General features: G+C 36.1%; 2 protein-coding genes across 4 annotated transcripts; one reads left to right on the plus strand and one right to left on the minus strand.

Moving 5' to 3' along the window:
* The first annotated feature begins 4043 nt into the window (after window positions 1-4043).
* On the plus strand, window positions 4044-6892 carry LOC137951659 (O-fucosyltransferase 23-like). Of its 2 annotated transcripts, none has more exons than XM_068798482.1 (2): window positions 4044-4207; window positions 5104-6892. In XM_068798482.1, the coding sequence occupies exon 2, from the start codon at window positions 5213-5215 to the stop codon at window positions 6575-6577; it is 1365 nt and encodes a 454-aa protein (XP_068654583.1). In that variant the 5' UTR covers window positions 4044-4207; window positions 5104-5212; the 3' UTR covers window positions 6578-6892. The 2 variants fall into 2 exon arrangements, with proteins under 2 accessions (XP_068654583.1, XP_068654584.1); XM_068798483.1 differs by having other exon boundaries at window positions 4049-4154.
* A 1079-nt stretch (window positions 6893-7971) lies between these two features.
* Window positions 7972-11892, minus strand: LOC137951650 (E3 ubiquitin-protein ligase RSL1-like). Of its 2 annotated transcripts, XM_068798470.1 has the most exons (4): window positions 11243-11892; window positions 10623-10807; window positions 9045-9766; window positions 7972-8579 (listed from the first exon to the last, which is right to left on the minus strand). In XM_068798470.1, the coding sequence occupies exons 1-4, from the start codon at window positions 11370-11372 to the stop codon at window positions 8189-8191; spliced, it is 1428 nt and encodes a 475-aa protein (XP_068654571.1). In that variant the 5' UTR covers window positions 11373-11892; the 3' UTR covers window positions 7972-8188. The 2 variants fall into 2 exon arrangements, with proteins under 2 accessions (XP_068654571.1, XP_068654570.1); XM_068798469.1 differs by having other exon boundaries at window positions 10623-11330.
* Between the last annotated feature and the right edge of the window lie 1070 nt (window positions 11893-12962).

The raw sequence follows: 12962 nt of genomic DNA on the forward strand, positions 1-12962 counted from the left end.
ATACCTATCTTAGAAGAATAGAGAGAGTACTCATATTGAAACATACATATCGTGTTGTGGGTGTCGCACAATATTTTTTTAAATATTTTATTAGTTTTATAGTTATATTATCTTTTATAGTTTTTTTTTATGAATCTTATGGAATGTTAAACTTTTCTTTAAATTTTAAAATATTTTTTTATTTATTATCATATTTATATGGTTTTAATTTAATATATTAAATTATGTATTTACTTATTTTCTTTACCTGTTAGGTAAAAAAAATAGGAAATGGAAGAGTTTTAAAAGAAACTTAAGAAATGTCATCGTTTTATTTAATCTTTTATTTTTAATTATTTTGTTGTCATATTTATCTTATTTTTAAATAATATATAAAATTATCCATTTAACCATTAGGTAAAAAATTAAAAATGGAATATGTTTTTATCTATTCTAGTGAACTGGGTAATAGAACAAAGATATAGTATATAAAACAACCCATTACCCACCGTCTACCCATAGTCTACCCACATTGTAATGACTATTAGGTTAATCACCAAAACCTATACCCTTGACAACAATCAACCCTTACCTAGAAGTTCTTACTATTTTTTGTCAACGGGCAAATAACGGCTAATTTGAGTTGGGAAAGCTATAAATACCCCCACCAAATCATGAGTAAAGAGAAATATAAATATTTATTGGTATATATTCAAGCCACGAAGTTTTATAATGTGAATTCCTTTTCAAAAGTGTTTTAGAGAGAAAGAGAGTGATCCCACCTTATAAAACATTTATCTCTTTTAATCATTTTTGCATGCATATTAGTACAAGTGTCGGTTTCAAGAGCCAACATTTAAACTCAATAAATCTCAAGGGGAAGGAGAGAAGAGAGAAAATCTAGCTCTTGGGAGATAGGAGAGAAGAAACCAATAGTGGGAAAGAAGAGGAAGGAGAGAAGTGTATAGATGAATTTGAGCCAAGAGGAATAAGCTTGAATGCTCTACCCCATTCCTTGGGCTATATTTATAGTTGTATGAAGGTGTTTACAATGACTATAATGTCATTAGGGCTACACGCTTCAAAATGAATAAGAAATAAAAGGACACATACCAACTTGCATAATTACAACTATATGCCCTCTATATGGAAGTTCTACTTATTTACTAGCCATGCCACGCCTACACACCTGGGTGTCTCTTAACACTCCCCCTCAAGCTAGTGTTTGTAACTTCAATTTGCAAATAATTTTGGTCAATAAACTTGTGTGCTTGAAAAATAATTTTTGCCTTGTTTTGATTCAACTTCTTCTAGTTCACATCTTGTTTATAATCTTCATTTTGTCTCCTCCTTACTTGGATATTCTAGCCACATAAAATTGATTACCACAAAATGTGGAATTATTCGTTGTTGGTTACCTCAATCTTGTACTTCCTTTACTTTTCCCCCTCAAATTGGGGATCGCTTTGTTATTTGTTTGCACAACATAATGGTGAGAGAAGAAAAATCAATACTACCCACACAAAAAAAACTCCAAACACCAGTTAAAACAATCATAGAATGAAACGTACTCTATTTAATTTCAATGGTGGAAAAATTGCCAAACTTTAGGGCACAACAAAGAGACTACTCACTTTCTAAGGGTAGCTCAAACAAAAAATACCTCTTGAGTAAAAAAAAAAAGACTTAACTAAAACTGAATGTTGGGCGTATTCCTATACTTTTAGGTGGTGGGTCTATAGGCATTATTCTAAAGTGATTTTAACTGAAAAAAAAAAACTGAAGAAAATACTTTGAGGAATTAAGGGTGTGAACAAAAAGATAGTAACTCTCATACTTCAATAAGAAGGAAAAACACAATGAAGCTCTTCATACTTCAAAGTAAGAAGGAGGAGTTTTTAGACCAATAGCTGGACAAAAAGTTACAAAGTTTTACTCAAGAGGGAGGTAAAAAAATAATTCTTCTCCGAACCTGATGATTAAGGAAACTTAAAAAAAAAACCAATAAGAAAGTTTTGAGATGGAACATAATAATTGAAACTTTCTATAAAAAAATATTCAAGAGATGAATTATTGAATAAGGGAGATTTAGAATACTAATATTTGGATTTTAGAATAAGGAAACAAAAAATTTTAAATAAAAAATTTTAGACTTTATAAAAAAAGAAACTAAACTCATGGGAAATATTTATCTTAAGGAAACTAATGTAACGTGAGATCAAACAAAAAAAATTAAGGAATGAAAGATAATCAAGTTGGTACAATATTGGCTAGATTTTGAAAACAAATAGGAAATTCAACCAACATTAGCAACTAAAAAAGTGAAGCAAAATATTCGGCTTAAATTCGGATATTCACATGCAATAGGATATCAACATGAACTTTGATTATTCCAATGTGTATATCTCTCTCCAGAAAGATCAGATTAATAACGGTTTATTGGAATAGAAAGTAGACTCACATAGATTTCTTTTGAGATATAATTTTTAATATAAATCCTCAGTAATGTTAGTAAAAATAGTTAAGTAAAATGAGACTTTTTGCTACTAACACAAAACTTTTCGCTGCTTCAAATGTCGATTTCTCTTTATAGAAAAAATTGATTCCAGTAAGGGTCGAAAAAATTCACATATTCGAAAAATACAAGTCGTATAATGAATTAACAACAAAAAATAAAAAAAAACACCCTAGGAGAGTAGAGGTGCATTGACAAAATTTACTTTTTGCCGACCATATGAAATAGTGATATATGAAAATGGGTTTCACTGACCATAAGCCATAAAAAAAGTTATAGAATGTACTCAAAACTTTTATTTATTAAATTTTTGAATTTTGCTGATAACTTTGTCTAAACTAATTAGATATCGATAAGATATTTTCAAAATTATTTATTATTTTAATAAATGTGCACATTTATTTAAATATTTATGAAATAATAAATTAAATTTAAAAATATTTTATTTTATTTTACTTAATATAGATCAAATAAATTTTGAAAATGAGAAAAATAATTAATCACTAAGCTATATATGCTTTTTATAATAACCTATTAAAAAACTTAAATTAACAACAAATTTAATCATGATGTGTTACCCTAATTAGTCTATAATTTACTAATAAGTAATCATTAAGATATCCAAAATTAATTATGTTAACATAATTATCAATTATAATTAGGTTAGTACACTTAATTAATTGATACCCTAAACCCCTCTAAGTTACATTGACCTAATTAATTAGTGAAGTATATATAAATAAATCATTAAGTTACATCTAATTGACCACAAAGGGATGATCAATAGAAACCAACTTGACTTAATCCATTTTGTGCAGGGATATTTTTTTAATTTATTTATAAGATTTTATTTCTTTATAATCTTAATTTTTTTTTAATATAATATAATTTTTTAATTTTATTAAATTTATAAAAAAAAAAAACTTCATTATCTTGAACCACGTTAGTTGAACAGGCTTTAGGTCGGGTCAAAGCTTTTAAAAATCCACTCAAATTTGGCACGTCCACGTCAACTTCAAGCAAGCTGTACTCAAAGGCATTTCCGTGGTCCAATATACATCTATCATAGCCCGCGTGTCAAGCGTACGTCACGTAAAGAGTCCGATCCCCCGTCCCGTCCCGTCCGGATGCAAATTGGAAGATTTGTTCTGTCAGTTGATACCTATAAAAAGCGGGCCCATGGGGCCCACTCTTACTTTATTATTCCTTCCAAATTACTCCAACTGTCCTCCTCCTCCATCGCAATCCATCGGTTCTCATTGCTTCACGAATAACAATGATCTTGATCTGTTACCTTCATCTGACGATCAAGATCATCTCAATCCAGTCAACAATGTCGCCACAAATTTAGCAAGAAAAAATTATTGTTTACTAAAAACGTACATCAAGTGCAATATTTTACGAATTATTTCATGTGGACAGAAATCATCTGACCCTCCCATAAGATCATAGTTTGGCTGATGAAATCAACGGATGAGATCGTCGATAGTTTCTAGAGAACGGACAAAAAGGAGGGATTCCCGTGAGAGGCAAGAGCAGAGGGGTACTTTAGAAATATTTGTTTAAACAGATCTTCCTCTGCAACTACCTTTCGGTTTTCCATGATCAGGCTTTCTCGAGCTTCATGCTGCGGAATTGGGATCAACCGCGACAAAAGCAGGTTACTTTTGTTGCGGATTTCGTTCTGCAGAGATTTCAAGGCTTCGTTTATAGGTCCCTTTTCTCGTTTCCTTTTGTGCTGTTCCACTCTGTCAGGGGGCTCACATTGCGTATCGTTTTTTTTTTTTTTTGTCTGTTGTCTTGTTTGAGTTTTTGTTGTGTTCTTCGATTCTGGTCTTTATTTTGGGATTGATTTTTACGGGGATTTTCCTTCTATTTTTTTAGTTTGGCGCTCGGCAATTATGACGCTTGGTTTGGTGGCTTCGTCATGTTTCGAGAGCTTTTGAATAGCGAGTTCCTTAACTGTGTAGTTTATTGCCTGAGTGTGTAATGGTGAGCGTTGTTCCTGTGTATTTGACTGGTTTTGCGGTGGTGTTTAGTTGTGTCGGGTAAAAATTCTTATGCAGCTTGGTGTTTTGCTCATGTTTTTTGCTTTTTCATTAAGCTTACAGACTGATTTCATGATCTTTTTGTTATTACGAGCTTTTTCTTTTTTTATTTGTTTGTTCTCATTGCATCTGAGGTCTTCTATGGTTTCTCGGTTCTGCATGCTGTAAATTTACCACTGGAGTGGGCGCCCGTTATCGTGTTTTGAGAAGTTTTGAGTTTTTTTTTCTTTTCTTGGTTATTTTTGTTTTTTTCAAGGCAGTTCGGTTCTAGTTTGTGGAAGTGGTGTGTTATTTTAGGGTTTCAGGGTTGCCGTGCTGAATGTCTCTTATCTGAGTTGCTTTAGGTACAAATCGTGGATAGTTTTTGTTTGGAGTAGAGGTCACAAAGTGAGAGTTCTTCACGCTCTGTCTTCTCTTCCATTCTGAATGAATTTTGCTTAGAGAGATGGGTGTCACTTGCGTTTTTTCTTTCTTTTTTCTCCGTTGACGTCTGAAACTGACACAATCTGCAATGCAAGGAAGCATTTGGATCTCTCTGATTTCTATTATATGCTCTTGTAGGTTCGGATTGAAACACAAGTATCTTTGATGGTTTTGAGATGCAATTTCATCGCCAATGTCACATTAACACAAGTAAAGGACTGTACAAGAGTGATAGAAACCATTCGCAATGAACTTCAAGGGTTCTCGCACTAGTTCAATAGATTTAGTAAACTGCAAGTTTCTGAGATTAATGGGTCCTCACATGAACTCAATCTTCCTCAGATGCTTTTGCCTGGTGTGTATCGTTTTAATCTTAAGAGCTCTTGTTCTGTATCCTCTTTCTAGTATTCTTACGTTCGAGGAAAAACGATTGGATTGGATTTATAGCTCTTCAATTTCGAATTCACAGCCCGAGATTAAAAAAGGTAAGTTCCTGGAGGTACCGCAGATTGTCTGGGGTTTAAATAACCAAAAGATTGCATTGGCAAGGGCCTCTTTAACTGCCCGAATGCTTAAAAGGACGCTCTTAATGCCTAGCTTGAGTGCGTCTCTGTTTTATAAGGAGGTTGAACTCTTGGAGCCAATTGCATTTGACAAGATCTTCCAGTTTGATAGATTCAATGCTCTCTGTGAAGGCTTTGTTCAGCTGGGTCGTTATTCTGAGGTTTCCAACAAAACTGAGCCATTAGAGCTCCGGAAGGGGAGCGGTAGAAGGTGGACCGTGGAAAGAGACTTGGATCAATTAAAAGAGTTCAGTGAAACATCAATGACTGAATACGAGGTAATTCGGATTGTGGGGAAGAATCCTTTCCTTTGGCATGATCACTGGCCTGTTAAGGACTATGCAAAGATCTTTGAGTGTTTGGCTCTAGTCGATGAGATATCCAATGAAGCAACAAGAGTTGTTTCCAAGATTCAAGAAATAGGCAGTGAAGTGAAAAGCAAATCCCAAACCCAGGAACGGAGTATTGATTCCATGAACTCTTTTCACATGCAGACGCCTTATGTAGCTGTTCACATGAGGATAGAGAAGGATTGGATGATTCACTGTAAAAAACTTGAGCAGAGGTCTAACATTAGCCAAATCTGTAGCAGTAAAAAGGAGATCATGGACAGGGTAGCTCACATTTCAGGCCTGCAAAAACCTATTATTGTCTATCTTGCAGTTGCTGATAGCCTTTTGGAGGATGAATCCGTGTTGAATGGCTGGGATGAGGGTTTGCTTCCTTATGAAAAGACGAGACTAGGAGTTTGGGATGTATATAACAGGTACCCTTATCTTATTAAATCTGCCATAGATTATGAAGTGTGTTTGAGAGCTGATATTTTTGTTGGTAACAGTTTCTCAACTTTTTCTAGCCTTATAGTACTTGAAAGAACTCAGAAGTTGATGAGATCAGGTGTAAAAAATTCATGTGGGATAGAAGTGAGGTGGGGTTCTTATGCATACAATATTTTGGGAAAGTCTGGAGGTCCTCAGAGATGGAGTACAGATATGTCTGCTTCTAACCTTCAAGCAATCAGTTATGGGACTAATAACATCTCATGCTGAATGTTTTTTGCTGTACTTTCTCTTGGATGGTTTTGTTCAAGTGTTGTTGTGAAGGAGGGTCTTCACTCTTCAGGATTCTCCTCTCTCATTAGAATGTCCAGTGAAAAAGATGCTCTCAAATTCGAGATAAACCCATGTAAGCTCTTCAGATTTAGCTTGGGGGGATAGATTTTCCAGCAAGCTCCAGCTCCTGGGAATAACAACAGAGACCTGTCAGCTCCTTATTGCCACAAATGCAAATGCCTGTGTACAAAATTTTGTAATCTTTTGTAATCATATTTCATGCAGAAAAACCTGCTGATGCAGATTCAAAGACCTCCCTCTCCTTCTGCGGCCAGCTCTGTTAAATTCCCAACTGGTTAGAACTAAGCAGGGACTTCCTACAGGGCACGCAACGCACTCTCATCTTCACTGGGTACTGTTACACTGTATCGGAGTTTATTAATGCTTCTCAATCACCTGGTTCCACCTAACACTCAAAATGACAATTGAAAATCATCGTTCTTTGACAGGAAGAACTGGTAGCAATCGTGGATGTGAGATGTGTCTTTGTTTTGGTCATATCATAAAAAGGAGCCGCCCATGAAATATGCACATGAATCCAACTCCATGAGCTGTTTCCTGCTCATGTTGTTCTCTGTCTTGGGTCCCCCTCTCACATGGTTCCAATAACTTTATTAGTTGGTGGCATTAGTATAATCAGTTTTTTATGTTTAAAGAAAGACGGAGAAACAGAGCTGTCATCTGGTCATATGGGTCATAATGGTTTTTTTTCTTTTCTTTCCTTTTTTCAATTTGGGTGCAGCTCAAAATCTCTGAAGTCATGATTTTGTTTAATTCTTGTTTCTGGGTCCGATTTGCAGCGACTTTGCTGCATTTAAGTGACACATGGTGGAGGCGATTCACTTTAATAAAGAATTGAAAGGTGGGAAAAAATGATATGAACTCTTTGATTGTTTCAGTTGTGTCGTTTTTCTTTCCGGAGCTCGCTCTTGTTTTCTGTAATCTTTTTCACGCTTACTCCCACTCAAGTCCTGTTAGTGCGCAGGGAAATTGATGATAGACATCAAATTTTCTATAGAAATTGTCTTTTAAAACGTTAGTGTACAGGGAAAGTAACTAACGATGGAAAGTAAGAAGTGAAATTTCATGATTCAACATAAGATTTCATTTTCCGTCCTCACAGCGTGTCAAACCCTCTTGCTCGTCTCTTTGCTCTTCGCTGCGCTCTCTTCCCCTTTTTCATGTTCTTTTGTACCACATTATAGCTTCTTTTTGTACTTACGAAAATGTTTCTGATTTGGTGGTTTTCAGAAATTTAATCTTTTTTTCTTTTTCTTCTACTAGTTGCAACGATAAAAACAAAAACAAATTGTTAAAATGGGAAACAGATGTGAAAAACAGAGGATTCTTTTAAGAAAAGAAGATCCTCTGGTTATCGGTCATTCACTACGGATAATTTGTAGTAGAGACTCTCTACATGTCAGGGAGATGAACCTTCATGCCCCTTTTTTACTGTAATGGGAGAAAGAGAAGAAGAAAAAAACACAGAGAGAAACCTCAGAGACGAACTTATTTATGCTGTTAATATTGAACATTAACAGTAGACTTTCAATTATGGACATAATCTTCAAAATAGTTGTCACTAATCACAGAGACGAACCTCTCAAGCCAAGGTAGCTGATGGAGATCCTTTATGGTATCACTGTAAGAATCTGAACATCGGGGTGGAGATTGACATGTATGGTGATCACTGAGGCTGAATCCTCCTGCAAGAAACCTCTGGATCAAAGCTAACTGTGATCTCTCTTGATCAGAATACCCATCTGTAATATCTGGCAGAGAATCAAATGAGTCCCAGGTCCATGGTTCTATTTCTTGGTGCTGTGTTGTCTGGCTGCCTAAACTCTCGAAGTTCAAGTCATCCCAAAAGGCACATTGGCAGGTACATTGTCCATCCCTGTATTCGGCTCCGCATGAGTAGCAAAACTCGTGGCCGCACCTGTCAGATTACAACAAGTGCTTTTTCACGACGATTCTTATAATTTTCACCACTTAATTCTATCCCTTCTAACTCTATTAAAGGATCTAAAAATTCATTGCGAGGGATTTGAGGAGTATCATAAATTCTACTGAGGTACAGGAGGGTGACTGTACAAAACCAGATTGACATCTTAACCCACATAACGTAGGATAATTGTAATCTAAAATCAGCTGACCAAAAGCTCAATTTACTGGACATGAAGATGGTTTGAGGATGCATAGATAAACAACTCATAGGGCCTCACACGGATGCAACACAGGAGATCTGATCAAAGGCCAATTGTTAAGTGTGACTTCAGCCCTTTGTTATAAATGCAAGTGGTTGAGAATCAGGAGGGCTCCACATGCACATGGATGCTATCGCTATTTACAAACTAAGAAAAACAGTAATAAAATTACCATCCCAGTAAAGATTTGATCATACCAGCAGGTAATGTGGTAGCAACCTTGTGCCAGCTCAATCATCCTCCTGCATTCCTGGCACCTCTTCCACCTCTGATTCTGAGCCAGCCGTTGCAGAGTGATGTTGCCGGCATCCCTGTCCTCGATCGGCAGGCTTTGGTACTCTTCACAAGTCATTGATGAATGCCATGGCACACCACAATTTGCGCAGATAAATCTTTGACAATCTGGACATTCGATACAGCTTGTCTCACTCTGGCTTGATGAGCTGGCCCTAGTAGATAAACACTGTTGGGGATTAAGCAACACAGAACAGCTTGTATACGGGCAGTAAATATTTGCTTCCGCCAGGAATCTTTCCATTTTCTCTGATGAGGATACGGGAAGGAATGATTTGTACTCACTGGCAGATATGTAATATGTACATCTCAATTGAGGGCATCTTATAGGGGCCACAGCGGTTACAACCTTTTTGTCCATGTAAGTCATTAGGCAGTGAGAACAAAATTTATGAGAACAACTTAGGGTCACCATTTGGGATGGTAATTTCTCCTCGCAACACATTGGGCAATCTTCAAAAGACCCAAAATGTGTAATTGCTTCACGAGCCAATTGAAGAGGCTTCTCTAATTGGCTACTGGGAACAAATTTCAGAGCAAAGACTTCAAGTTTACTGGCATGTTCGAGGATCCTTTCACTTAGAGCTGTTAGCAGCTGATTGTCAAGCCTTTCACCTCGGGTAACCTGGCATGGATGGTAATTACTTTTAATATCAGCGTTTGCTTCGACCATAAAATTCCTAAATTGCAACTGTATCTACCACAAAAAAACTCATAGTGACGTGTTCATCCAATTAACACACAAATGGAAGAACAATAAGGATCTATTGATCACATTGATGTAAAAAACCAAAACATGGAAAGACTGGAACCCAGCAAATTAAATGTCTTAACTGTGCCATAAAGGGGAAGAAAATTCACTATTTGGACATTCAGAATGGAAAAAAATTATTCACCCAAGCAGTTGCTCTCTTTTTGAAGAATATGAACAATATGCCATTCCCACTCAACTATCCTTACCATTGCCATTAAATGTGTATCTAAATAGTCTTTCATTATCCAGATTTCACCCATACAGCAACTAGACTATATCCATACATTCTCCCGCATTGATCACTTTCTGTGCAGACACTCATCTGAACTCACTAAACCATCATCGTCTCCTTAATGCATGGGTTTAATGAGATCAATGAGGTGCATCCCTTTAGCTCTTTTGCCGTAAAGTAACTATATCAAATGAGAGCATGCACACTGATTCTGTGATGTTTGCCGCACTAGAACTGATGCCAGGTCACTAATAAAGAAGTAGTCAGGTGTATTATCCCTTTTCGTTGGCAACAGATTCTAGTGTAGACGATTCCACAAGGACAGTGGAAAACCTAAACCTAATATACTCACCAAGAAAAACATGGCTCATTTGTGAAACCGAAAAACTATTCATCTATAAATTAACTTAGCATTCGATAAAAACATTGCTTGAACAGACACATAATTACAGACATCTGTACCATTCACAGTTGGGAAAAGGGGAATGCACTTGCCTGATCATAAACTACTTCAGAATCTGTGAATGCAAAAACCCGGTGAGCATTACTCTTGAGAGCCTCTAGCAGACCATCCATCAAAGCCAAAAGCTCCGCCACTACTTCCTCAACATAGAAATCGAGTTTCTTCTGCACTTGGAGAACAGGAACTTTTGGCGACCTTTCCATAACAACCCCAATTCCTGAAACACGTGAACTCAGATCAGTGGTTGGTGAGATTGAGACTCCTTTAAAGAACATCTTCAATGTTGATTCATCATCCTCCTCCTCAGCAACATTAGCACCCATATCTGATGACTCTTCTGACTCACGCCATTCGTCTTCCTCGGTGATACAGCTCCGGAATTCTTCCTCATCGTCATCAAAATCCATCGAAAACCCATCATAAGGGCCACCCACCTCCACCATTTTCACTCCCGCTACTCAGAAAAGATACGACAGCCCCGTAAATCCTAAATCTAAAACCGACAGCTAATAAACTGTAAATTGTTTATAACTCTTTTTTCAAAGCAACCCACTAAAAGAAATCCGCCTTCTGCTATAAGCCTCTTTCCGCAACCGGAACCATCAAGATCTACAACAAAATCTGAACGTCATAAATGCATAGAATTACCCACCAAAGGAAGAGACATTCCGATAGCATTTCCCCGAACAAAAACCGCGTTGGGACCCATCTGTCTCGCTTTGAGCAAAAATTTCTCCAAGAAAATGAATTTCTGGAAGCTGCACGCGATCATACGACATCATAGACAAAAAGGAACTTTTCAACGCTGGCTTTCCGATCAAAATCAAGGAAAAATATCTATTAACAGCTCTTACATCCAAAACTAACACAAATATGAGGGACCCAAACCCAAATAGCCTGAACTTGTAAGATTTCTTTACACAAATAAAATTGGATCTTTCAGCTTCTCCTTCACATAAAACCCACGAAAACTTCACTTCCCGTACCTAAATTTCCAGATATCTGAACCACCTTCCACCACCCAAATCAAAACAACGTCGTCAGAAAAGGACATAAAAAAACTTAGTACGTTCCCTCAATAGAATAGCACGGAAAATCAATTCGAAAACCTTTGCCGCTCGGCAGATGGGAATGTTTCCTTCTTCAGCCTTCCCTGATTCTGGAAGTTGTAAAACACTATAAAAAAAAAAAAAAAAACTTCATCCTCTAGGTATCTAGCTTTTTATCAGCAACTTCAGAGATGAAAAGGGGTAGTTACTGTTGCTGAAAATGGAGTACGGAGAAAGGAAGAGCCCGCTGGAATTCCTCACCATATTCCATGTCACAGGGCATAGAATATTTCTCCTTGACTCTTTCGCAGGACTGATATCTAGTTTATCATTAAGCATGCTGTTAAAGTGAGAAGCGAGTGAGAAGTTTTTTCCTAATTACTTGTCTAAAACCACTATTTTCTTAATCAAGCCGTTTTAGTTATTATAAAAAAATAACATAAATCAATTTTTATTTAAATTTAGTTATTATCTTATGCATTTATATTTTATGTTTATTTTAGGTTTTTATTTTTATTATTTTTAACAAAAAATAAAATAAATCGAGATTAAAATAAAAAAATAGAGAAAATCAACCTAAAAAAAAACTTATTCTCAATTAAACTAAACTTTCTCTTCTTAGATGCTTCTCATGGTACCCGCATCTTCCACTAAGACAATCACTTGGTTTATCACATGGACAGGGAATTAAATAATTGCTTCAAGGTCACGACTTTATGACACAACCCTCGAAATCCATCAAGTGAAGATTGAGAGCACCGAAACCTAAGACATCTAGTCTCCAAAGTGCAAGTGTCAGAAAAATGAGACTCATGAAAGAGAGCCATTTGGCTTCTTATTTTAAGATAGAATGGGACATTATGGATGAGACCCATGGTGAGGGCTCCATTTAGGTGTTATGAAAGAGGATAAGGATATGTGACTTTGGCACCCCAAATTTCAAGAAAGCTAACCACATGGGTCTACATTAGAAAATTCAAGCTTAATATGACTTTTTACACCAATGAAGGCTTAAAGAATTGGATTATGAGAAGGCAAATTGAGAGATGATCATGATTGAGTAGTGTCTTGCTAGAGTTACCCTTTTCAATTTATAAACTATTATTATATATGGTTGATCATGTTGCTCATATTTTAGACGGCCAATAGAAAACTATTATTTGCTAAGGAAGCACATACTTGATTGTGCAAACTTGCAATTGTTTGTAGTTCATCCACATTCCTTTCTACTCATTCATCTGTTTTTCCTCTTATTATGAAGTATTCATATTAAGTTGGTTGTTAATTTTTCAAGTTTCACATGATGATGATGAAAGGGTAGAT

This window comes from Aristolochia californica, unplaced genomic scaffold (assembly GCF_029961685.1).
Source record: "Aristolochia californica isolate CCGP_79_NKW_82.1479 unplaced genomic scaffold, dmAriCali1.0.hap1 SCAF_15, whole genome shotgun sequence".
NCBI lineage: Eukaryota > Viridiplantae > Streptophyta > Magnoliopsida > Piperales > Aristolochiaceae > Aristolochia > Aristolochia californica.

Coding starts and splice junctions, on each gene's coding strand:
- LOC137951659 (XM_068798482.1), top strand. CDS start 5,213: ATGAACTTCAAGGGTTCTCGCACTAGTTCAATAGATTTAGTAAACTGC.
- LOC137951650 (XM_068798469.1), bottom strand. CDS start 11,033: ATGGTGGAGGTGGGTGGCCCTTATGATGGGTTTTCGATGGATTTTGAT. Junction 9,767..10,622: donor CTGAAGTAGTTTATGATCAG/GCAAGTGCATTC, acceptor CATCCATGCCAG/GTTACCCGAGGTGAAAGGCT. Junction 8,580..9,044: donor TGCTACCACATTACCTGCTG/GTATGATCAAAT, acceptor GTAATCTGACAG/GTGCGGCCACGAGTTTTGCT.